Here is a 23,471-nt window from a genome sequence, read left to right as displayed (position 1 = left end):
TTAGTCCAGCTGTTAAAATAAGCACACATTAACCAGTATTAAATTCTCAGATAATGAATAACCCATGGCGTGGGGCAGATGATTATGTTTCAGAGCCTTACTGGTCAGCTAGAATTTCAAAATCAAATGAAAAGAGGCTTCCTGGAAAAAGTTGCAATAAAAATAAATCCACATTCCATTGTGAGAAGTAACCTATGAAATCTGTGCCAACAAATAACATGGAACAACAATTCACATATATGTACATTTACTGTTATGTGATACTCACAAAAAAAGTGTCACAATACTGAAATGCAAGTTCATCCATCTTTCTCATTACATCCAGCAGATCGCTCATACAACAAGCAAGAAGGACTTTTAGACCCAGACACATTAAAATGTAAATAACGACTGGTCAGAGCTGATAATTAGCCATAACCCTCTTCACAGATGCAGTGGGATTTTCTTTGTTCACATTACTGACTACGGCAACTTCGGTTTTGGTAAGTTTTCTTTTTCTTAAATTTGAATATGTCTATAAATAGAACTTCTGTACGGTTGATTTGCTTGGCAGGTCAGTGATCTAGTAAATGCTTGAAGCTCTAAATGAACTGTTTATGTTAAAACAATATAATGGTACAAAACAGTATTTAAGCTTTACGTAACATGGGGCTTACAATGTGCTATTTGTGCCTGGGGCGGTGGCAAAGTGAATTGTATAAGGCTATAAAGAGCTGGCATGGAAAAACAAATTCTTTCCTCTGATAACTAGGTTTGTGCTTCCCTTAAACAGCTGAAAAGGTATCAATGAGAATAACACTGAAATATAGACATATGCGGCATTAAAAGCATCGTTGTGTATCATTTATCAACTGAGTCAAAGCACCACCTTTAGAAGTTTGGGTAGTTTCTTGGCATGCCAAAGTACTGAAGCCCTTGGTAGCAACTGGGGCCATTGATTTGGCTAGTGAGTTACAGAAATCTGGTCATAGGATATAGTCAGCAATGACCAAACAAAGCTGTCATTGTTTATCATTGTTCATCATGGCAGTTCATTACCTAAAGTGAACTTCCAGTTCCAGTGAATAACATGGGTTGTTAGTGGTGTTGGAACCCTAGATAGAATATGCATTCATCTGACTGGTGAGAATCAAATTCTTTGTACTAAGATGCTTTAATGCATTTAAGGGACCTTGTAATGAAAACATTGCTGTACATTTACTACTTACCCTTCACTACCTGTAATGTATTGGTTATTTTTAAATACACTTAACTCTTATACACTGTCTAGCTAAAGGGAGCACACACCAATGTTTTTGAACTAACTGTGAGAATTATTCAACTCCCAGACTATGTTAGATCACTGGGCCACTATATGTTAAGGAATGGCCAGCACTTCTGTAGAATGACAGTACATAATAAAATCACCCATGACATGCTATAAGGAACATAATCAGCCTACCCTCCTGAAGTATAGCAATTAACAAGTCTCCCTCTCGGAAGTGAGTCCTTGTCGATTTTTATGGAGCTATAAATGCACAAAGGATCTAATATATGTACCTAAATACAAGAGAATTTTTCCATGACCACCCTTAGGTTGTTTCAGGATTTGCAAAGCAATCTGATTCCCCATATAATGATCTTATAAGTCAGTTTTATGTGTTTTTATATTTATGAATTATTTGTAATGTGTTGTCTGATTTGATATAGCTGCAGTATTTGGATTATTGCACCCTTTTCTTTTTTATTGAATTGTGTTGACAGCCACACACAATGATACTTTATGGGCTTGTAAATTGAAACGTATGGAGCTTGTAAAAATGTAATAAACAGCAACATTTTGACATGACCCTGCTAAAAGCTTTGCAGATTCCAAGCTGTTTCCAGTTTCATTTTTATATCTTACCAAAAATCCATATAAACAAATGTTTATGAAGTAAACAGTTTCAATGAAGTGGGCTTTATGAACAGAATAAAATGCTTAGAGAAAAGCCTGTAGTTTCTTCCCAACAAAACAGATGTTTTTGCCTTAAGGTCTCCTCCATCCATCACAGAAAAAAATGAAATATCCGATCAAGTGAGAGTGTGACAGCCAAGAAAATTCCCGGGTCGGTCTCATGATGAAAGGACTAAAATGTAAATTTAACCGGATTAAAAAACGTAGAGAAGAGAGAAATACGAGGCAGAGCGGCCAAACAAATGTTGTCACTAATGCTTGTTTTGGCTGACTTCCCCATCTCCTTGGAATTAGAAGGTCCTTTTAAAAATTGACATTGATGTGCCGTTCTACTTTGATCAGCAGAAGAACACACAGCTACCTGATACCCAAGTATATGTAGTGCAGCAGCCATCACAGGAAATGTTTGCCACCTCCCCGAACAGAAGTAACTGTGTGTATTTGTGTAGGTACATATAGTTGTAATAAGCTTCCACTTTGTAGCAAATATATTTCTATAAGAAATCAGGCAGACTATGAGATGAGAAGTAACTGGAAAACCAGGTGCATCAGGTCACCAAAGAAATATTACCATTAACAAGTGTGTAGATGCATATCATTTTGATGCATATTTTATTAGGGAGATAAAGAAAAGAAAACATACTGAATTCAGTTTTACAATAGTGTGCAATGGCCAAGAATGATATAACGGCAAGCTATAGCTAAACTCCACTCCAAGCCAAAAGCTTCAAGAGTATTATGCTATCAATTTTACAGGAAGTACACATATAACCAAAATGGTATGGGGGGATTCCTGACTGTAAGGGGTATCATATTTCCAGCTGCTCTGGATGCCAAGGTTTTTAATCCAGTGCCAGGAGAAAACCACAGCATTAGGAGGTGCAGGCAAGCCCTGTTAGGGTAATAGGACAGGTGGTAAAACAAAACCAATGAAACACCATTTTTGAAAGATGCTTAGCCAATAGTTTCTTGTTTAGTGAAGCCCAAAATGCATTCGATTCCATTTTAATGGTGGTTTGACCACTGCTTTGCTGTCTCTGTATATTTCTTTAGAGTGAGGTTCACCTTTAAGTATGCTATAGAATAGCCTATTCATAGCCTGCAACTTTGCAGTTCATCGTCATTATTTATTCTTTATAGTTTTTGAATTATTTGCCTCACTCTTCTACCTCTTACTTTTTATTACTTATCTACCTATTCAGTCCCTCTACAATACTTATTTCAGTCTCTTATTCAAACCACTGCCTGGTTGCTAGGGAAAATAACCCTAGCAAACAGATGACAAAACAAAATGCTAAATAACTCAAAAACCTTAAAAAATATAAAAATGAAGACCAACTGCAAACAGTCTCAGATTTTCACTGTTTACATCATACTAAAAGTTAACTTAAAGGTGAACAACCCCTTTAAGTCTGCAGCATAGACATTAGGTTACTTGCCACTTGGGGGAGTATTTATCAACATTGGAGACAAAGACCACTGGTGATGTTGTCTATAGAAATTAGCGATTTGAACATTAATCTACAAGCTGGAAAACAAAAGCAAAGATCTGGTTGCTATGGGCAACATCACCGGTAATTTTTGTCTCCAATGTTAATAAATACATATGGGGTATATTTATCATTCTGAGTAAAAAGTGTAGTGAAACATTACCGGTGATGTTGCTCATAGCAGCCAATCAGATCCTTGCTTTGGTTTTCAAATGCAAGGATCAATGGCACTTATACTGTAATGTCACCCACTGTGACCTACAGCACTTATATTTGCCCATTTGTGTCTGTTAGTTACCCCTCCCATATAGATTGTAAGCTCTACGGGGCAGGGACCTCCTTCATCTTGTGTTTCTGACTCTTATTGCAACTGCACCTTGTATTTATTGTATTTATTGTGTACTTTGTATTTATCCATTTTGTATTTATCCATTATTTTTAACCCCCGTCTGTATTAATGAATTCTACTGTACAGCGCTGCGTACATAAGTAGCGCTTTATAAATAAAGATATACATACATACATACATACATTGCTGATTGGTCAACATCTGGGCAACATCACCGGTAATGTCACTCCACTTTTTACAAAGCATAGTATATATACCTCCTAATAATGTATACAAATATGTAGATATTCATTTTATTGCACATTCCATCATAAAGTCTTAGGTACATTGGACTGTATATATATTTACTTGCCATTCTATTGAGAGTGGCACAACTAGCCCACATTGAGGGAAAAGTCACAGACCGTGCTGTACCTTGCAACTTATGTGCAACTACAAAACTGCCCAACAGCACTGCCTGTCGATCCCCTTATAAATAAATCATTTAATCTTTTTTTCCCTTTACATTAAAAGCCAGCTTTTCTATTGCAAATAAAGGAAAGTAGCATTCTGTAATGAAATGCAGAGGCAGCAGTTGATGTAAATAAATGACAAACAAGAAGTCTCAGCTGCAGAGCCTTTTCTTCCTTGCTGATGAGTATATGTTCAATCTTCATTAGGAAAGTCTATGCACCTGTAAGCACTTGTGGAGCTGGAACAAGAACACATCAAGCTTAAACAGAAATATGCTGCTTTTTTAAAGAATATCTTTATTACTACAAGATGTTTATGTAGAATTAATACTTGCAATATAAATGCAGGTACCATTGTTTAAAATCCCTATGTTTCCTTGTGTACCCAACATATATAAGCACAATTCAATGGTGTAACACCTCTTTCTGGTGCTACATATAACACCTCTTAGATTCTCTAGCAATCTTTGTATGGTGCAAGTTGTATCCATACATCTGACTAGGCCCACCTGATGTAAAGGCACAGAAATGGGTGGGCATGGAAGCCCCTTGGAGGTTCACCAATGAAGCTTCTGCATCCTGTCTATTCGCAGAGCACGCTTAAAGAGAGTAGTTTTGCTGAGTGCATTGTTAGCATTGTGACCCCAAAAGAATTACAATTCCCACTTAGTCTTATGGCCCTTAAACTCAGGCATTTCACTCTGCATTCCTATTGCAGGGGAGAGCAGGGTGACGTGAAGGCATTTCTTCCAGATGGAACCATATTCATTCAGGCACAAGCAACCTTGATGCAACCACAAGGGGACACAGGAAGAAATGCCCGTGTGTAAGGGCCCTAAATGCAAACATGCAAACACAACTTTCTTATACTTAGGTTACACTGGGGGCAAATGCAAGAAAAACATACCATAACTTTGCAGTTCTAGTTGATATATGCAACAATCATTCTTATCATTCCCAGGAGTTCCTGAATAAGATCCTGCACTTTATTCTTGTAAGACATAACATAAGCATTGTTAAGCTGGCCTCTTAGATACCCAAAATATCAGTTTACTGTTAAAACGGATGGACACATGAGAACTTCAAATTAATTTTCACAGACACCTCCATTTTTCACTGAAGTATCACATTTAGCCTAATTTTGTCTGACTGTCAGTAAATTTATTGCAACTTAGTAACACTGATAGAAGTACCTAGAAAACTTGTCTGCTTAGAGGAAATATTTCAGATAAAATACTGGCAGCATTCAACTTGTGTCGTTAGGCTTCTTTAACCCTTTTGCTTCAGTTTGTTACATTTGGACTTTTAAAGGGGAAATTTAAGATGGAAAAATGCAGTTGTGGTCACACAACTTTTGGCAAAATCATGGTGAAAGCGCAGTGTTTGCCATTCATTACTTGCATACGTATAATTGCATTCGGCACTACTGCCTTCATTCAGCCTATTGTCACAGATGCAATTATGGGGAAAGTGCTGAATTGTGGGCAAAAGCATGTCAAATGCATACAATGGCGATTCTGAGAGTGCTGCCACCCTCTCTCTCTCTCTTTCTCTCGCTCTATGCGTGCAATTTTAGCATTGAAGCGGACCCAGAGGGCTGCGTCACTAGTGCATAAAGGGATACTGATAACTAAAATTCAGCTCTTAACGTTACCAGACGCAGCTTTTTGCTGCCCTGGTAACTACCCGCTAATTGCCACCTAAGGCAAGATGCCTAATGGCAGGAGCGGCCCTGAATGCATTTGAAAATTGCACTTTCCACATTGCACTTGCAGTAAGTAAATAACTCCTTAAAGGAACAGTAACACCAAAAATGAAAGTGTATAAAAGTAATTACAATATAATGTACTGTTGCCCTGCACTGCTACAACTGGTGTGTTTGCCTCAGAAAGACTACTATAGTTTATATAAATAAGCTTCTGTGTAGCCATGGGGGCAGCCATTCAAGCTGGAAAAAAGGAGAAAAGGCACAGGTTACATAGCAGATAACTAGTAGATAAGCCCCATATAATGAGGGTTTATCTGTTATCTGCTAAGTAACCTGTGCCTTTTCTCCTTTGAATGGCTGCCCCCATGGCTACACAGCAGCTTAAGGCCCCCTATACACGGGCCGACTATAGCTGCCGATTCGGCAGCTAATCGGCCCGTGTATGGGCAGAACAGAGCAGCCTGGCCGACCGAGATCTGGCCTGAAATTGCTACCTGATATCGCCCACCCGTAGGTGGGGATATCGGGTGAAGATCCGCTCGCTTGGTGACATCGCCAAGCGAGCGGATCTTATAGTGTATGGGCATCTTTACTTATATAAACTATAGTAGTCTTTCTGAGGCAAACACACCAGTTGTAGCAATGCAGGGCAACAGTACATTATATTGTAATTACTTTTATACACTTTCATTTTTTGGTGTTACTGTTCCTTTAATGGTGTGTAAATATACCATTTGAAGGCCCATTTCAGCTGCACAAGATTCTACAGGAACACCCATGCATGGAACAAAGTTTGTATACATCAACTGGGAAACTAACCGTTTGGCTAATTTTGATGCTAATTTTGGCATTTGGCTAACATTGATGCTAAATTGCACCAGTGCAGTAGCTCATAGCAAACAATTAGATATTTTATTTTCTAACTAGGATGATAAAAACAAACGGCTGTTGATTTGCTATGGGGAAGGTGACTAGTAAACTTATGTTGCTAAATCAGCCACTACTAAGATGCTTTTCTGAAGACACAGTGCATTGTACATTTAAAATACAAATAATCAAGCTCATTTACCAGTGCTGGACAATGTCTCACCTAAGCAGTAATGCATCACTGACAATGCAGGACAATAAAGGCAAAGTTTTAATTGGATGCCATGTGTTACTGTCTAGGTGCAAATTTGCCTAGTGTTGGTAGATGAGCCTGACTGTGCTCCACATACTGTATCTCACCTAGAGCTGCAGAATAAATCATATTCAACATGGGCTCCAAAATCTGTCTGCACAAAATAATAATTATAATAATGAAAAAATTGTTGTCTGGAACTGTTGGAGAAGAACGTCATGAATTGATTTAGTTCAGAATTGCAAAATGTCAATTAGTTTGGGAATTTAGTTTTAATTAATTTCTGTTTGGATGGGCAGTTGGCATAGGGGTGGCAAAATGTCAACCTAATAAAAGCAGTTAATTATTATTAATTATGTTTGCATGAAATGGTATAATCAGTAAGATTTTACATACAGAAGTGTTTGTTTCTGTGCTTTCCTGCAGTGGTATTCTCCTGCTTTCCACCACTGGGAAGCAAACAAACAAATGCATCCTATTCTTCCTAATGCACAATATATAACGAGGGGAGGACTCACCAGAAATATCCAGCTGTATTGGGATCCCGCACTAACACGTCTCCAAGCACCGCCAATCCAGGCGCAATTCAAACAGTCCAAACCCAATAATAGTATAGACGGAGCACTGGGTCTTTGGAGATAAAAATGACCATCTAAGAGAAAAAAGTACTATGGATGTACAAGGCTGTTACATCTATAGTACTCGTCCATAGACCATAATGTGTGCTTACATTCCATACAATACTGGCTAGATCAGGGGGATCGTTTTTCAACTGGTCAGATAGAGTTTATCATGCAGTCAATTAATTTTTTGCTACATACCAATTATTTTCTCTTTGATGGTTTTTATCTCCAAAGACTTGGAGCCGTGATGGGGGAGTCCTTTGCCCCCACATATGCCAACCTCTTTATGGGGTGGTGGGCAAGGCTCCACGTCTTTGGGGAACGTAATATGTTTCAGGGGCAGATCATTCGCTTCTACCGCTATATCGATGGCTGTATTGGAGTGTGGGATGGCGATGAGTTACCATTACAATCGTTTGTGGATTACTATAATGAGGCAGTGGAGGGTATTAAATTTACCTTTGAAACAGACAGCAAAAAGATTCCATTTTTGGATGTTATGTTTTGTACAAATGGGAATAAGGTGATGACAGACCTTTTTCCGCAACCCTATTACACGCAATACCCTCCTACGCGCGGAGAGCAGTCACCCCAAAATGTGTATGAGGGGCATCCCAGTGGGACAATTTTTGCATCTTAGCTGTATTTGTTCCTCCTGGGATGCCATTCAGAACCAAGCGATGCAACTGTGGGATAGATTTATTGGATGTGGGTAGATGTGTGTATTTTAAGATTGGTTGTTGGGAGGTACTGTAGTAGCTTCTGATGAAGTGGCGTGAAGCCATGAAACACATTAAGCCTGTTACCTAGGTAGGACTCTGTTATGCTTTTTATGCAAACACTAAAAGTGATGTTTTAATGAAGAGGTGATCCCAGTGCTCCGTCTATCCTTTGGTTTTGGACTAGTCTTCCTAATGCGCCTGTAATCTCACAGGCCCATGTAAGCACCGAACACAAGTGGAACGCAACATGCTGCATTATACCTATATTCAGCGCTTACGTGCACCTGTGTCAGTACAGGCCCATACGGAAGAATGGAATGCGTTCTTTCCCGTGTTCCCCTGTGGAGGAATGCAGAAGGAAGCACCACAGGAGTTTGAGCCCTAATGATATCATTGTAAGAACCCATGACTGGTGGTACCATCACTGAAGGAGCACAGGCCGCATTTCAAATATTTCTCTGCCGCATCATAGATGGCAAGTCTAAATAAGTCAGTTATTTAAGGATTTGTGCTCTTCCTGGATAATACCTAAATACTGTGTTGTTTGTATCCACTACCTTAAGTCTGAACATTATAATATTTCTGAAGGATATCAGGAGGAGATCTGTAGATTTCAATTTGTCTAACGCCCTGAAAAACTTCTACATAAGTTTTATTTATATTGAACATTTACTAAAATAAACATATAGTATAGGGCATAATTTGCAGTGTTATTTTCCCCAAAGTTCAACATTCTTTCCTAGGTTCACAGTATAATTGTTCCGGTATACACAGTGGGGGTCATTTATAAACACTGGGCACATTTGCACTTGGGCAGTATCCCATGGAAACCAATTAGTTGACTGCTTTCAATGTTCAACTTACAGCAGGCTGAAAAAAAGGTAATCACTTATTGGTTGCTATGGATTACTGCCCAGGTACAGATCTGCCCAGTGTTTATAAATTAGACCAACTGTGCCTTGTACCCAGGCACTAAAACTGGCAAACTAATGCATGGTGCTAGCAAAGAAGCTCAAATAGAGACAGTTATGTTGTGTATGTTGTTTTAATGGGAGTGATTGGAAATCAGCCTTTGACATTTCAGAGGGCCACAACTTCTCTGTGTATATGCCTTTCTGCTTCAACTAGGCTTTCCCAGCATGAGTTAAAGTCTCTTAGTGATCTGTGTGATTCCCAGGGCTGAAACTACTGGTAGAAAGAAGAGGCACGTGCCTAGGCCTCAATAGTGATGGGTGCCCTAGCACTCTAGGCACGTACAGTACCTCTTCTGTATATGCCCTAGTACTGGCCCTGTAATAATTGAAGGCTAGAAGAATTGTGTGTGTGGCCACAGGGTAGAATGAGGCAGGATGCTTAGGGAGACATGAATACTGTGCATTTAGAGGGCAGACAACAAGTGGAGGGGAGAAATAGTGGGGTGAGTGGTGGGTGGCTGAATGTTTATGGCTTTTTCCCTTCAGTTGGTTTGGAGTTGGCAGCAACAGGTAGAACGAATGGCGCCGTATGTTGGTGGGTGGGAGCAGGAAGGTTTGTGGCCGCAGGTTAGAAAGAGGTAGTGTATGTGTTTTTTACTACAGGAGGAAGTAAAGTTGGACTGAGAACTGTGCAGACAGTGGGGAGTGAGGGAGGTGGGGCAGGTAAGCAAGGCCAAGTAGTATTGCCTAGGGCGCTAATACTACTTGGCCCGGCTCTGGTGATTCCTGAGGTTTTGTTGACTTTTCCTTCTGGGTGTAATGAATTTTTCAGATATCTGATATATTATCTTATAACAGATCTTAAGTGTTTTACTCTCACTAAAACGTTTGCAGAAACATTTCAATACAGCTAGGGGTGCCCATTCTGTTATATCGTGAGCAGCAGAGCAATAACAAACCTTGTGAGCTGTATAGCAATGACAAATCTTGCTTTTAAACAAGGCATAGAATTTATTGAAAGGATCGTGGGCTGCTACTAGCTACCGTTACCACTAAGATTGACAGAATGATTAGGCAATGATTATGATTGATACCTTTAACTCTGTATAATTATTCTTGTCATGATTGTGTGCAGGTAGAGTATCATCACACGTTCAATCAGGGCTTCAGATGACTGATTATGGGCCTCTTGTGACATTTTTTCACTTATTATATAGAACTAGAAAGTGCTTTTTCATGGCCTACAATCTGAGGGTGCCTATTACAGTAGCATTTCTCCCATTACAGCCAAGCTGCAGCCTTGTCACTGATAAACATACTTAGCACCTACTCTTATGGAGTAATAGCAAGTTTTTCTCAGATTGCAGGGTTCCAGGCCTCTGGCTTCAGATTTCATAGCTACTAAACATAACCATTGGTTCATGTCTGAATTCTTAAACAGAAGCAAAATGTTTTGTCAGATGATTATTTGACAAATTGAACAATTTGCAAATATATGGCTACATTTTTTTTTGGCATTTTGTAAAGCTTTAAATATAAGTTGAACAGACTCAAAGAGAGAATTGAATATAATCACATAAGTGGTAATGTACAACAGGCAAGGCAGGGAGAACAATGCAAAAACTGACACCATCCGCAATGTTTTTGTACTTTGCCCCATGCTCTCTAAAGTAAATGAATTGTCACAGGTCTTTGTGCTCCATTTTGAAACACAGAGACCTGTGGCCACCCTTCACTGCCTGCAGAGAGACCAGAGTTCTATGGCTACAGCTATAGGGAAAAAGCTTAAACAAGCCAAGGCTTCTATACTGCCCTGCTTCCACCCATGTGTCACGATCGGTAACCCAGAACCCAGAACAAATGCTAAGGTCCCGGTCACAGCTCACGCTGGTGCCTATAACAGCCACACTTCAGGTTGAGCCCTCTGCTACTCAGGTGCCGCCAGGTCTTAAAGTGAGAGGACCAGGGCAAAGGTTCTGAGCAGGCAAGGGAACCAGATCATTTGAAGAGGACTAAAGGAGCTTACTAGAACCAGAGTCAGGCAGGCCAGGTCAAAACCAGAATAGTAGCGCAGTACAGAATCAGGATCCAGAAGAGAAGTCAAACAGGCAAGGGGTCAGCCCAGGCAGAGTTCATTTGAAGTCAGGATACAGACAAGGGTCAGAACCAAATACATGGAATAACAGCACACCCAGGAACTTTGCTAGAAAGACCTATAACGGGCAATGACTGAGTGCAAAGCAGAAGGTTATATAGGCAGGTGGATGGTTAACACAGAGCACCTGTGACCAGATTAACACCAGGTGAAGCTAACCATACCTACATGAATATTCAAGGGTAAGGCTAATGTCAGACCAGTCGTATGGCTGAAAAACGCTTGCCAAAAATACCACCATACGCCTCCTACCTGTGCCTGCACCCGAATGAATGGAATACGCTCAGGTTCAGGCACATATAGCCAAAATACGCATAAAAACGCAAGCCTTTGCATTCTCATGCGTTTTTATGCGGATATCGCCTACATGTGCCTGCACCCGAGCGTATTCCATTCATTCGGGTGCAGGCAACAGGTAGGATGGTATGGCGGTATTTTCGGCAAGCGTTTTTCAGCTTGCCGAAAATATACGCCATATGCCTGGTCTGACATAGCTAACATAGCAGGAAACCAGGACCCTAGCTGTCAGCTCTAATGTTACACCATATTTCTGGCTTCACTGCCCCTTTAGGTAATCCCTAAATCCTGTAGATTCTGATGCATCTGTAAACAGTTGGATCTTTTGACTAGATTGAGTGTAATTCTTGTATAGTGGTGCAGAAATCAGTCCAATGGCTTCAGATCTTCTTTGATTTCCCTGAAAATAGTATCCCTTTGGTGCTATTTCCCTAACCCCCATGTGTGCTTTCTCCAGCCTTCTATAGAATACTCTGCCCATAGGGATCATGCATTCAATGTTCAAAACACCCAAAAAAGACTTTAGTAATGCTTCTGCCACAGTGTCAATATCAGTATCCAAAAAAGGGACAGGGAATTTGCTTTACTGTGCACTACGGGAGTTCCTTGCAAACGCTTAATGCAAGTTCCCTCTCCAGCAGGGCCGACAAATAGAAAGTCACCTAGATAATGGAGAGCAGACTCCAGATTTAACTTCCATGCACCAGTGAAGCGTGCTACTGAACAATTTGAAATAGGCACACAAAATTGTACAGCCCATGGGAAGGAATTTATCCATATAGTATTTGTTTTGGAATTTACAACCCATGTATTTGAAGCTGTTAGGAGCAATGGGAGCAATCTGAATGAAGACTCAATCTCTACCTTCACTAACAGGGACCCTTTCCCAGAGTTTTTAATAATCTGCAAATATCTGATACAGCATTGTTCACATCGTTATTCACAAAACTGCCCTTAGGGTACGATACGTGTTCAATAAGCCTAAACTTCCCAGGTTTCTTTTTAGGCACATGGCCAAAGGACAATATGACTAAATTATTAATGGGTGGGATGTTGCATGATCCTGAAATCCTAATAAGAAGTCTATTATTATTATTATTATTATTATTATTATTATTATTATTATTATTAATAATAATAATAATAATAATAATAATAATAATAATAATAATAATAATAATACCAGTTTTCATTTTAGTTGATCACATTTTGTGGATTTTTTTGAAAATAGGAACCTGGGTAATTTTAAAGGAGACATATTGGATAAATGGGAAAAAAGGTAATTTTGTAGGCAATTATGAATAATATCCGGTGCTGGTTTCACTTTTGGCTAAACATTAACCCTATCTGTAACAATGGCCCCTTTATTGGAGCTCCCTATAGATCCTATCGCTTCTCTGTCTGAGTTTGAAATGTAGAGTGGGCGTGTCCTAACGGTCCCTGCCAGAAGCACAGTAGGAGGGGGAGAGCCAATCACAGCCCTGCACTCACACAAGCAAAGACAGGCTTCAGTTCCCTATCAGGTCAGCCTAGCTGCTGATTGGTTCCTATCCTACAGTGCAGGGTACGGAGGGCCGCCGGCTCCCCAGCTCATCCAGAGAATTCAGCCAGCAGGAAGTGGAACAGATGGGCGGGGCTAGTGGGGTTTTTGTGGAATTTCTCAATAAATCAGTCAGAAACACAACTTTTTTAAGCACAATCCTTTTATATCTAGAGGAGTATAAGTCCCTGGTACATTCATAATTTTTATAGGATATGTCTCCTTTAAAACATTTTGGAAACTATTAGACAAAACCGCTAGTTTTTGGCAAGGCAAAGTGTTATTTAGGTTATCCAGTGCTATTGCCAACTACACCTTTGCCAGCACCAAGATTAAAGAGACCTTTCTTTCCATCACTATTCTTTTCTCAAGGCATTCCTTGGCTGGGCATCCCCCTCCCCACAATACCGCTGTATATACAGGCATATGCTCTAGAGCGGTGATCCCCAAACAGCGGCTAGCAAGAAACGTGTTGCTAACAACCCCTTGTCTGTTGCTCCCAATGGCCCAAAAGCAGGTTATTATTTTTGAATTTCTGGATTTGAGACAAGTTGTGGTTGCATAAAAACCAGGCGTGCCAAACAGAGCCTCCTGTAGGCTGCCAGTCTATGTAGATGCTAATATAATCCTTCCTCGATTTGCTGCATCATCATAGCCCAGCCCCCTGGTTTCACAGCTCCTCCCACAACATCACTGCCACCTTTTACCCTACTGGGGGAAGTTGGGTGGGGGGGCAGTGACTTTACGGGGTGCTCCCCACACCCAACTTCTCCCAGTAGGGTGAAAGGTGGCAACCCTACTTGTATTGTAAAGATATCCACACATTTTCCTGCTTGCATTTGCTTTAGGGTGAAGACACATGGAGCTACTTAGTAGCAGCTACTTATCATGGCTACAGATATAAACAATGCTGATCATCTACTGATAACTATCTGTACGTGTGTTTTAGCAGAGGCCATTGTCAGTATTGTCTATGGCAGGGTATTTTCTGGTGTTTAGCAGCCATCACAAGTAGCTGCTACTAAGTAACACCTTATATTATTCAATATTGCCTATAACATGGGAGGGGTTTTTAGTTATGCTATATGTTTCCGTTAAGGTGGTTGTTTTTAGACAGCTTGCACAGTAGTGAACTGCTTACTCTGGCACACTCTCCTGCACACACGCAATTTTTGGCATGTAAGTGTCTTATTAGGGTGTGTGGAGGAATATAAATTTATATGACTCTTGCCCCTGTAATTAACTTTGTAGCCAAAAGTTCTAGGCAAAAAAAAAACTGGTATGACCATCACTGATCTGGCAGTTAGATTATGAGGATCTGCTGCTGGGGCTGTGCTCATCATAAGTCCTCATAATTGTTAGATTCAGGTGAAGGGGAAACTAAATATGCATTGTTCTGCTTCTAAAAAGTTGCTGAGCTGTGTTTCCTAGTTAAGCCATATGCCCCATATAGACACACAGAGCTACTAGTAGCAGCTACTTGTCATGGCTACTAAAATAGACAATGCTGATCATTTACTGATAATTATCTCTACGTGTGTTTTAGCACAGGCAATTATCAGGACCGATTCGGCAGCTAATCGCCCCGTGTATGGGAAGAGCAGAGCGGCCTGGCCCACCGATATCTGGCCTGAAATTGGCCAGATCTCGATCGGCCAGGTTAGAAAATCCGGTCGGATCGGGGACTGCATCGGCTCATTGATGCGGTCCCCGATCCGACTGCCCCATTGCCGCCCACATAATCCGATCGTTTGGCCCTGGGGCCAAACGATCGGATTTTTTTTTTACCTAAATGCTCCCCGATATCGCCCACCCGTAGGTGGGGATATCGGGGGAAGATCCGCTCGGCGATCTGCTCGTGTATGGCCACCTTTAGCCCCGCTTGCATTACACTCGTTGTGCTGGACTGCACTGGGAGTGCCCACTCTCTGGGCTGTGCACCGAGTAACAATTGTTGGAGGAGGTAAAGGTGTGCTGGGTGAACTTTCCTTGTTGTATTGGCATGAGGGTCCCACATCACTTCCACCAGCACTTTAATTTATACTCTCAAGGCAGCAGCTTTGTGCAAATGCAGTGAGCAAAGTACAATTTTTAGCTTAATAAAAGTGTTGTTGCAAGGGGATATAGTGCCTAACTGAATTGCAGCTGATGCATCAATATTAACACTTGGACACAATTGTGCTGAATTGCCCAAGTGACGGGTGCGCATAAGTGCACTGCGCCTATAGACCCTGGTCCAGAGGTTGCGGTAGCTCCTGGGTTCCTCTGCTTTAATTGGTGCAACTGTGCTCAATTTGGAACAGGAAGGTCCGAATGGTGCCGAGCGCAACTATATAGAAGTGCAAGTACACAAATATCTTTAATGAATGGGGTTTAATGACTGCAGAGAAATTTGAAGAAAAGCAACTGCAGTGTTAAAACATAGTTTAGTCCCTGTTAATCAGTTCCAGCATATAAAACCCCCAAAATGCCCAAAATACATAAATTCAACATATACCCCAGTATCCGTATACTGATCACTTTCACTCCGGTTGGTAAGACCAAATCACAAAGTATGCCCCAAGAAGAGCTAGGCAGACTACAGAGAGACCTGATGGCTGAGCGTTTGCTGTACTACAGAGTTCACAAAGTCACAGTAAGGAAGAATAATAAAAGGCAGATAGATCTGACCAGCAAGTCTCCAGGAAAACAATGTTATCAGCTGTTCAGGGCAATCAGATGGCATCAATCACACACTAACACAACCATACAAAGTATCCATTTGGCTATTATTGTACCCATCTCTGGACTTTCTTTTTGGCTCAAAAACTACAAAAGTACAGGAAGCTAGTGCAGTTTATAATTGTTTGTTAACTACAACTCCCATCATCCCCTATTGTCAGCTGATCACCCAGCTGAAGCAGCAACAAGTTAGACAAAGAGAATGCTTTCTGGATCAGAGCCAGGGCCCAAGATTCCCAGGGCACCAACACCTCCCACCCACAGTAGCCAACTCACTTGCCTGACCCCAAACCCTGCTACACACACAGCCCCACTGCACCGTCTCTGCTCCACACAGCACTGAGTGTGAAAACTCATAGGGCCAGAGTCAGAGAAAGCAGCTAAGGCTATGGGGCCGATTCACTAAAGGTCGATAACGCTTTTCACATGCTTTTTTGCGTTAAAAAGCATGCAATAATTAAGTCCCGATTCATCAAAGTCATTTCACAATCGTTAAGACGTATATCACATGTGCAAAAAAACCGCACTATCGCAATGCGTTATTTACCTTGCATTGCGTTAATTCTCACATAGAAATAATACTAATGCATGATTCACAAACACATATGAAGCGTTAAATGCGCTAAATACAGTATAGCATTAGTCTGTACGAATTCTAACACCTACTAGGGGCAGGCTGTTCTTAAAGAAAATTGTGGTTTGTGAGCTTTTGGCAACACAATATGGACTTTGCAGTGGGATTTTTTCAAGTATGTGTTGGCCCTAGAGTGATGCAGCCTCCAGTTTTCAGGGAAATGGTAATTTTCAGAACAGTAGTTTTCCGAAAGTAATGGTTACGTGCGTAAAATCGTGCGCTAATATAGCAAGCGGCGAAATATATCGCGTGCAGCGGGAAATAACACATGCAGCGGGAATTAACGCAACAAAAGCGCTCATTGTGAGTTAAATAACGCAAAGAACATTGGGCCTGATTCACTAAAGGGCGATAAAAATTATCGCACGCTTTTTTGCGTTAAAAAAAGCAAAATAATTTGCGCGCGTGCGAAAAATCGCCATTTTCACATGGGTTATTTCTCGCACTAGTTTTACCGTTTGCGTTAATTTCTGCGCTGAAAAGAATACGATCGCATGATTCACTATAACTTTTGCACGCTAAATATCGCATTCGGCTATGCGAAAATTAACACCTACTACAGGCAGGCGAAAAATTATACAAAAGTACAGTAAATGATTTTTTGCAATAAAATATGGACTTACAGTGTTATTTATTCAAGTATGTGTTTCCCCTAGAGTGACGCAGCCGCCAGTTTGCAGCGAAATGTTCATTTTTAATACAGTAATTTTCTGCAAGTATTGGCGTGTATGGCTAACATGGCGTGTGTTCATTTGCGCGACTATTTATATTTGGCTACAAGTGATGAAATGTTTCGCCAGGCATGGATTTTCAGCAAATTTTTGGACGTGCGTTGAATTTTTTCGCGGCGGATTTTTTCATGCGTTTCGCAAAACAATCTGCCAATGGCAAAACGCATGAAAAAATTCACCACGCAAAAATTCATCGCACATACAAAAATTGATACAAGCGTCAAAAAATAATAGTCACAGCAACAATTTTTTTGCCCGCACAACATTTTTGCCGTTTCGTGGATCTTTCGAAAGATTTGCTAATTTTTCACTAAAGATAACCAGAACACATTTGCTCATCACTAGCGGCTACTATTTATAAGCATCTACTATTTATATGATACCATTTATTTGTGGCTACTATTTATATACACCATTTATATGCGGCGACAATTTTTATACACTATTTCTAAGCTACCATTCATATGTGGCGACTATTCGCGGGCGTAATTTAGCGCATGTACCAGCAAATACCGCATTGAAATAGTCTTCGCGAGTTAAATAACGCATGCAATATCGCGCGTAAAAAAGCGCGAGTATGCTTATTGTGAATCGTGCGAAAAATCGCCAAAATTAAGACGCGGTAAAAATTTTAGCGCACAATAAAAATAGCGCATGTTTTATCGCCCTTTAGTGAATCAGGCCCATTGTGTCTTAACTATGGCGCCTGTACTTTTAGTGAATCGAGCGTTAAGTCGCAAAAAATAAGAAGCGATAAAATTTCTAACGCATGCTATAAATATCACTTGTTTTATCGCCCTTTAGTGAATCAACCCCTATGTGTCTATGTGTCCAATGCTCTAGCATCCCCCTGCTGCCACCACCAGTTGCAACCTAGGCAAATTCCCTGCTACACCCTGTTCTGGATTACTTGATTATAGAATACTGGCTGGATGGCATATTGGCACAGAGCTCTGCTGCCTTATACTGAGCAAATGCACATAGTGGTGAACCTAAATAAGGGGCAGGATAGGAATGTCTGGGGGGGTGGAGGGGGCTGAGGTTGATGGCTTTACCCACCCCCAGGCTACTAACCCAGGAACAATGACAAGCAGGTTTAAGCTAGCCAGGGAGTGTGAAATAAAGGAGGGCTTGTGGGGGACTTATATATCTCAGCACTGTTTGGCCATAGTGCTTAATTACCAATTCTCTCTTTATTTTTGTTTTTATAGGGCACATGTTGTGCCAGCCTATATGCCATCCACTGCTTGGCAGTGCCCTAGCTAAAAACAAAATTGTGAGGGTAAATAATATGATTTGTTCCTGTTTTTTCTGCACATAACATAATGCTCCATTTTTGTAAGTGAGTCCTCCTTTGAGTTGTGTATTTGGCCCCTGGCTAGTGTTCTCATATGGTGACAGAACTCCATGGCTCTGATACTATAAGTGATACTTTCCTAACTCTTTAACCATAACAATATTACTGTAATGGCAGTGGCACACATCAAGATTTTTCGTCCACAATAAATCTTCACTATTGCGGGCGACTTATCTCCCTGACATGCCATCCCACCGGCAAGAATGTAAATCACCGGTGTGATGGCATATGTATCGCTTTGGTTTTCCAGATTCGCCCAAAGTTTCCTTGCGAGGCAACTTCGGGCGACTAAAGCAATGCATATACCATCCCACCAGCGATTTACATTCTTGCCGGTGGGATGATATGTCAGGGAGATTAGTCGCCCACAATAGTGAAGATTCATTGCGGGCGACTAATCTCCCCGTTTGCCACTGCCATAAGGTAGAACTAAAGAAAAGTATATATTGATTTATAGGATGTTCTCTATCTTCCCGCGTCTCTGATATCTACATTAAGGCCATTTAGATTGCAAACTGTACTGGACTATTTTACATTTGCTGCATGTAATACCTTTTCAGCAGAGATTGGAATAGACTAAGCACAGATAGTGCATTTTATTATTATTATTTAGCAAAATTAGTATAGTGCCAACATATTCCTCAGCACTATACAGAGATTATACAGCATTTACATCAGACCTTCCCCAGCAGAGCTAACAATCTTGTTGCTCTAATGCTTGGGTCTGTCCCCTAGAATATCTATAAGTGCACTAGGCAGACTAAATTTTAGGAAAGGTTTGAGGGCTTTGCTTTTAGGCTGGGTCAAAAAGATCTCTCCTGGTTCCCAGCCCTGCATTCTCTCTCTTTTCCTTGGGTAACATTTGGCTATGACTTGGTTTCCTCTTGCCTGCAGCTACACAGAGGGTGGAGCAACGTCACCTACTGGAGGTCAGTAGGAACCTCGGTACTAGTGTAACTGAATGCTCAGCCCCTTCTCGTTAGTTTTCTCTCAGCTCCCTCATTCAGTGACAGGCAGGGGATGCAGCACAGAGCCTGTGTTTGGGAATAGCGGGGACTGAGAGAGTAGAGGAGGCTTAAGCTCTGGCTCTTCCCACAGACATGGGCACTAGTTCCTTTAGTACATGGGGGAGGTGTTGTTGAAGATCTGTTAATACAAGCAGGGCTTATTGTGGCTGCTGGCTGGCTGCTGCTGTCCTGCTCTCAACCCAGTCTTGGGTAGTGACAAAAGCAACAACAGCAGCAGCAGAGACTGAGGGAAGAAGCAGCCACACTTACAGCTTTTTAAGCAGATCTGCTCTTTTGTGTGAACAAAACAACGAAGGAAGTCATGCGTCTGCTATAATGGAGATAAAGGACTCAGGCAGCGTGGTCCTGACTGGATACCATTCATACACTCCATCTAGTTCACCAATAAAGGAGCAGAGCTTTGTGCCAGATATGCCATCCAGCCAGTCTCCTATGATCAGGTAATGCAGGAAGCATTCTCTTTGTCTAACTTGTTGCCCCTTTAGCTGGGTGATCAGATGACAATGGGGGATGATGGGAGTTGTAGTTAATGAACACATATAAACTGCATGCGTCTTCTGTACTTTCTATTGTTTTGTCGTTTTTGAGTTTAAAAGGAAGTCCAGAGATGGGTACAACAATAGCCAAATGGATACTTTGTATGGTTGTGTTAGTGTGTGATTGATGCCATCTGATTGCACTGAACAGCTGATAACATTGTTTTCCTTGAGACTTGCTGGTCTCATCTATCTGCCTTTTATTATTCTTCCTTACTGTGACTTTGTGAACTCTGCACCTCAGCAAATGCTCAGCCATTAGGTCACCCTGTAGTCTGTCTGCCCAGCTTTTTTTGGGGCCACACTTTGTGCCAAGTGGAGTTATTAAAACTAGAAGCGATCTGGGGTATGCACCAAGTTTATGTATCAGTCCATTGTGTGCATTTTTGTTTAAAGGCATTAGTTGTATGAAATGTGCATGTTTAATAATGATTACAGTAACTGGAACTGATTAGTGTGATGTAAACTGTGCAAGATATCCAAAAAATAGTGTTCCATCTCAATCATAGTATATTTCTCACTGCTGGAGTCACATGGAATTGCTTTGGTTGGATGGGGCTGTACAAGGAAAAAAGTGATTTTTCCTATTAAAATCAGATGTGTCAAACCAAACTGTACTTTTCATTCAGTTGGCTCTGACTTTCTGTCTAACGGAGATCCTAAACTAAAGTTAATCCTAATAGTGACCACACGTGCTGAAACATGGGTCAGTGATTCTGTTGTTTTTAAGCACAGTGACTGACCATGCACCACGTGTGTGTGCCTCCCCCTCACTCATTCTCAAATAATCAGCGTCCAGTCAAGCTGCAGACAACTTCATTGTTCACAATGAGAAATCTGTCTGCTAGATGGTAGTTCCCTGGTGCAACTGCTCAGCCCATGGACCCAGCATCTGAACTGGTGCCGTTTAACCAGCCATGTGTAATAATGTGGGTTCCAACATATCTCATCATTTTTTTAATTTTTTGCTGCTGCTCCTGCTACTACATATTATTAATTAGTTCCAGTTGTATTTGTTTGTGTGTCTATAGAGAGATCGGCAAGATTTGATTGAGAATCTAGATTAGTGTTATCCAACTTTTTGTTTGTAGTGGTCCAGTAAGTGTGGAATTATATAAAAGCGATAATTTCACATAAAGAAGTGTGTTGGGCAGGCGAGGGGGCCAGAAAAATCCCTTTCGCTTGGACAGCCATGGGTTAGATGATAAGTATATTTATTAGTTATAGTTTGTTTGTTAGTTAGGGGTTGCCATCTCACTGCTCCCAGTATCATGTCATTAGAGAAGTGAGACCTAGGAGCATATATATCTATGGGGCGCAGTGTGTTTTGTATAATTGCTATTGCCATGTGGAACAGAATAGGGTGCAGTGCTGGTTGCAATACATTTGAAATTACTTGTTTTTATTGAATTCAGCACTGATTTTGTTCCTGTTTTTTTCCTGTTCCTAGGATATTGGATATTATTTTGCACACTGTGTCGAGCTTCTAGAATTTTAAAGAGAACAGAGGGACATGTGGGGTGGAGCTACAAATTTGTAGCATGCAAAGTGCTTGCTAAACAATTTGCCCTGCCCAATGACTGGTCCTAGTTTTGGATAAAACAGTACCAAAATGAAAACAAAATCAAATGTACCCACAGTTGACCCAGTAGATAAAGTTTTGTATGCGCTTTGTTCTATCTGCACCATAAATGTACTGTAACTCCCAGCATTAAGTAGCAGAGTGACTCACATTAAATGGTACAGTGACTTCCACAGTGTTCTGAATTGGGTACCCATGGGATAGCTGAAAAATGGTGGGTTCAGATCCCTCTGATTTCCTAATTGTGTGAGCAGTCTGCAGGAACATTGAGAGTCCAGTGGGATGTGTGTGCCTTTCAGTCTAAAAACATACTCATTTTTGCTCCCTGCCTTGTCTGCCTCCTATGGGGATGTCAGTTCTGGTTTATGCAGTGAGTATTGTTCAGATTTTAGAGAAACCTCATGCTGGTCAGGAATTTGGGGTGTGTGTTGCTCAAGGACAACAACTGTGTGTTGATTCAGTGCTACATTTGTTGTTCTTCGTTATGATCCAATCCTGAGGGAAAAATGAACGGATCAACCAAATATCGCTCACCTTTCATTTGGCCACCTCACCAAATCTATGGCCAGCTTTAGACTTCCCTACAGGTTTCTCTTTTTACCACTTTACATACCAAATTCTTTTTCTTGTACCCATGTACTGAAACTGTGACATCTCTAAAGGGTAGTGGTCAAGATATTAGAAAAAAATCCAGGATAAATAAGAACCCCAAGGTTGTATTCTGCTGGCCCTAAAGACATGGAGTATTTGTTCCTTGATGAATCACACATTTCAGAATGCTTTGACATTTGTTAGAAATATGTCTATTGAATACTGACCACAGCGCTTACAATTTCTAATCTTAACCTACAACAGCTGCCCTGCAGCAAAGTGTAGGCTATGCCATATGTTCTATTAAAGGCAGCATGTAGGCCTCCCAAATATGCCTCTCTTAGAGTTTATGAGCTCAGCATGTGGTCTCTTGGAATGTGCAACATATGCAGGGAATTACACGTTGCATATATATATATATATTCTTTTTGGAGCAAACAGTTAAAAAAGTGACAATAATAATATTGACCTTGTGGACACATTCAGCCTGTGTTCAGCCAGTTAAGTAATTTAATTAATTTAGTTTAGTTTAATTTTCATTAGTCATCTGACTTGTCATCTAAACAACCTGTAGTAAATCTGCCTGGAACAAAGGGCCAAAACCTACTATTTCTGCACATTTGAGAAAGAAAAACCCTCACATATAATATTATTTATATATATAATTTATAATTTATATATATATTATATATTTCAAGTCACAGACTGCCATACAGAGAAGATAATTTTGGGGGGAACAAACCATCCTTTCGTCAAGAATTTCTACATGGTGATGTCTAGCAAAGACATCCAGGGCCTCAAAACAGTGATTATGAGGAGTTTGGGTGAGATTTCTATATACAGTTGATGCAGACTTACCACATGGATATACAGCCACCACAGACATCCAGCTCTGGTGTATATTCATCAGAGGATGAAACCAGGTACACATCTGGCCTTTAGTCATTACTGACCAATTAGCATGTGTAAGTGTAGTCACGGGCTG

The 23,471-nt window shown here is 40.8% G+C and overlaps 1 protein-coding gene across 2 annotated transcripts in view; it reads left to right on the top strand.

Moving 5' to 3' along the window:
- The first annotated feature begins 228 nt into the window (after positions 1-228).
- The window catches only part of arhgap28 (Rho GTPase activating protein 28), a 114,083-nt gene continuing 90,840 nt past the window's right edge, over positions 229-23,471 (top strand). The window contains exon 1 of one of the 2 annotated variants that reach the window (XM_031903842.1): positions 229-482. Coding sequence is in view for 1 of the 2 variants with exons in the window: in XM_002938054.5 (XP_002938100.2) it covers positions 20,093-20,217 (125 nt within the window). In the remaining variant the exon portion in view is untranslated. Of the gene's footprint in view, positions 483-19,626; positions 20,218-23,471 lie in introns of those variants that run through there. The other variant, XM_002938054.5, reaches the window with a different exon arrangement.

This window comes from Xenopus tropicalis, chromosome 6, assembly GCF_000004195.4.
Source record: "Xenopus tropicalis strain Nigerian chromosome 6, UCB_Xtro_10.0, whole genome shotgun sequence".
Taxonomy (NCBI): domain Eukaryota; kingdom Metazoa; phylum Chordata; class Amphibia; order Anura; family Pipidae; genus Xenopus; species Xenopus tropicalis.
The sequence above is the reverse complement of the archived record's forward strand: the minus strand, read 5'-3'. Positions and strand labels throughout refer to the sequence as shown.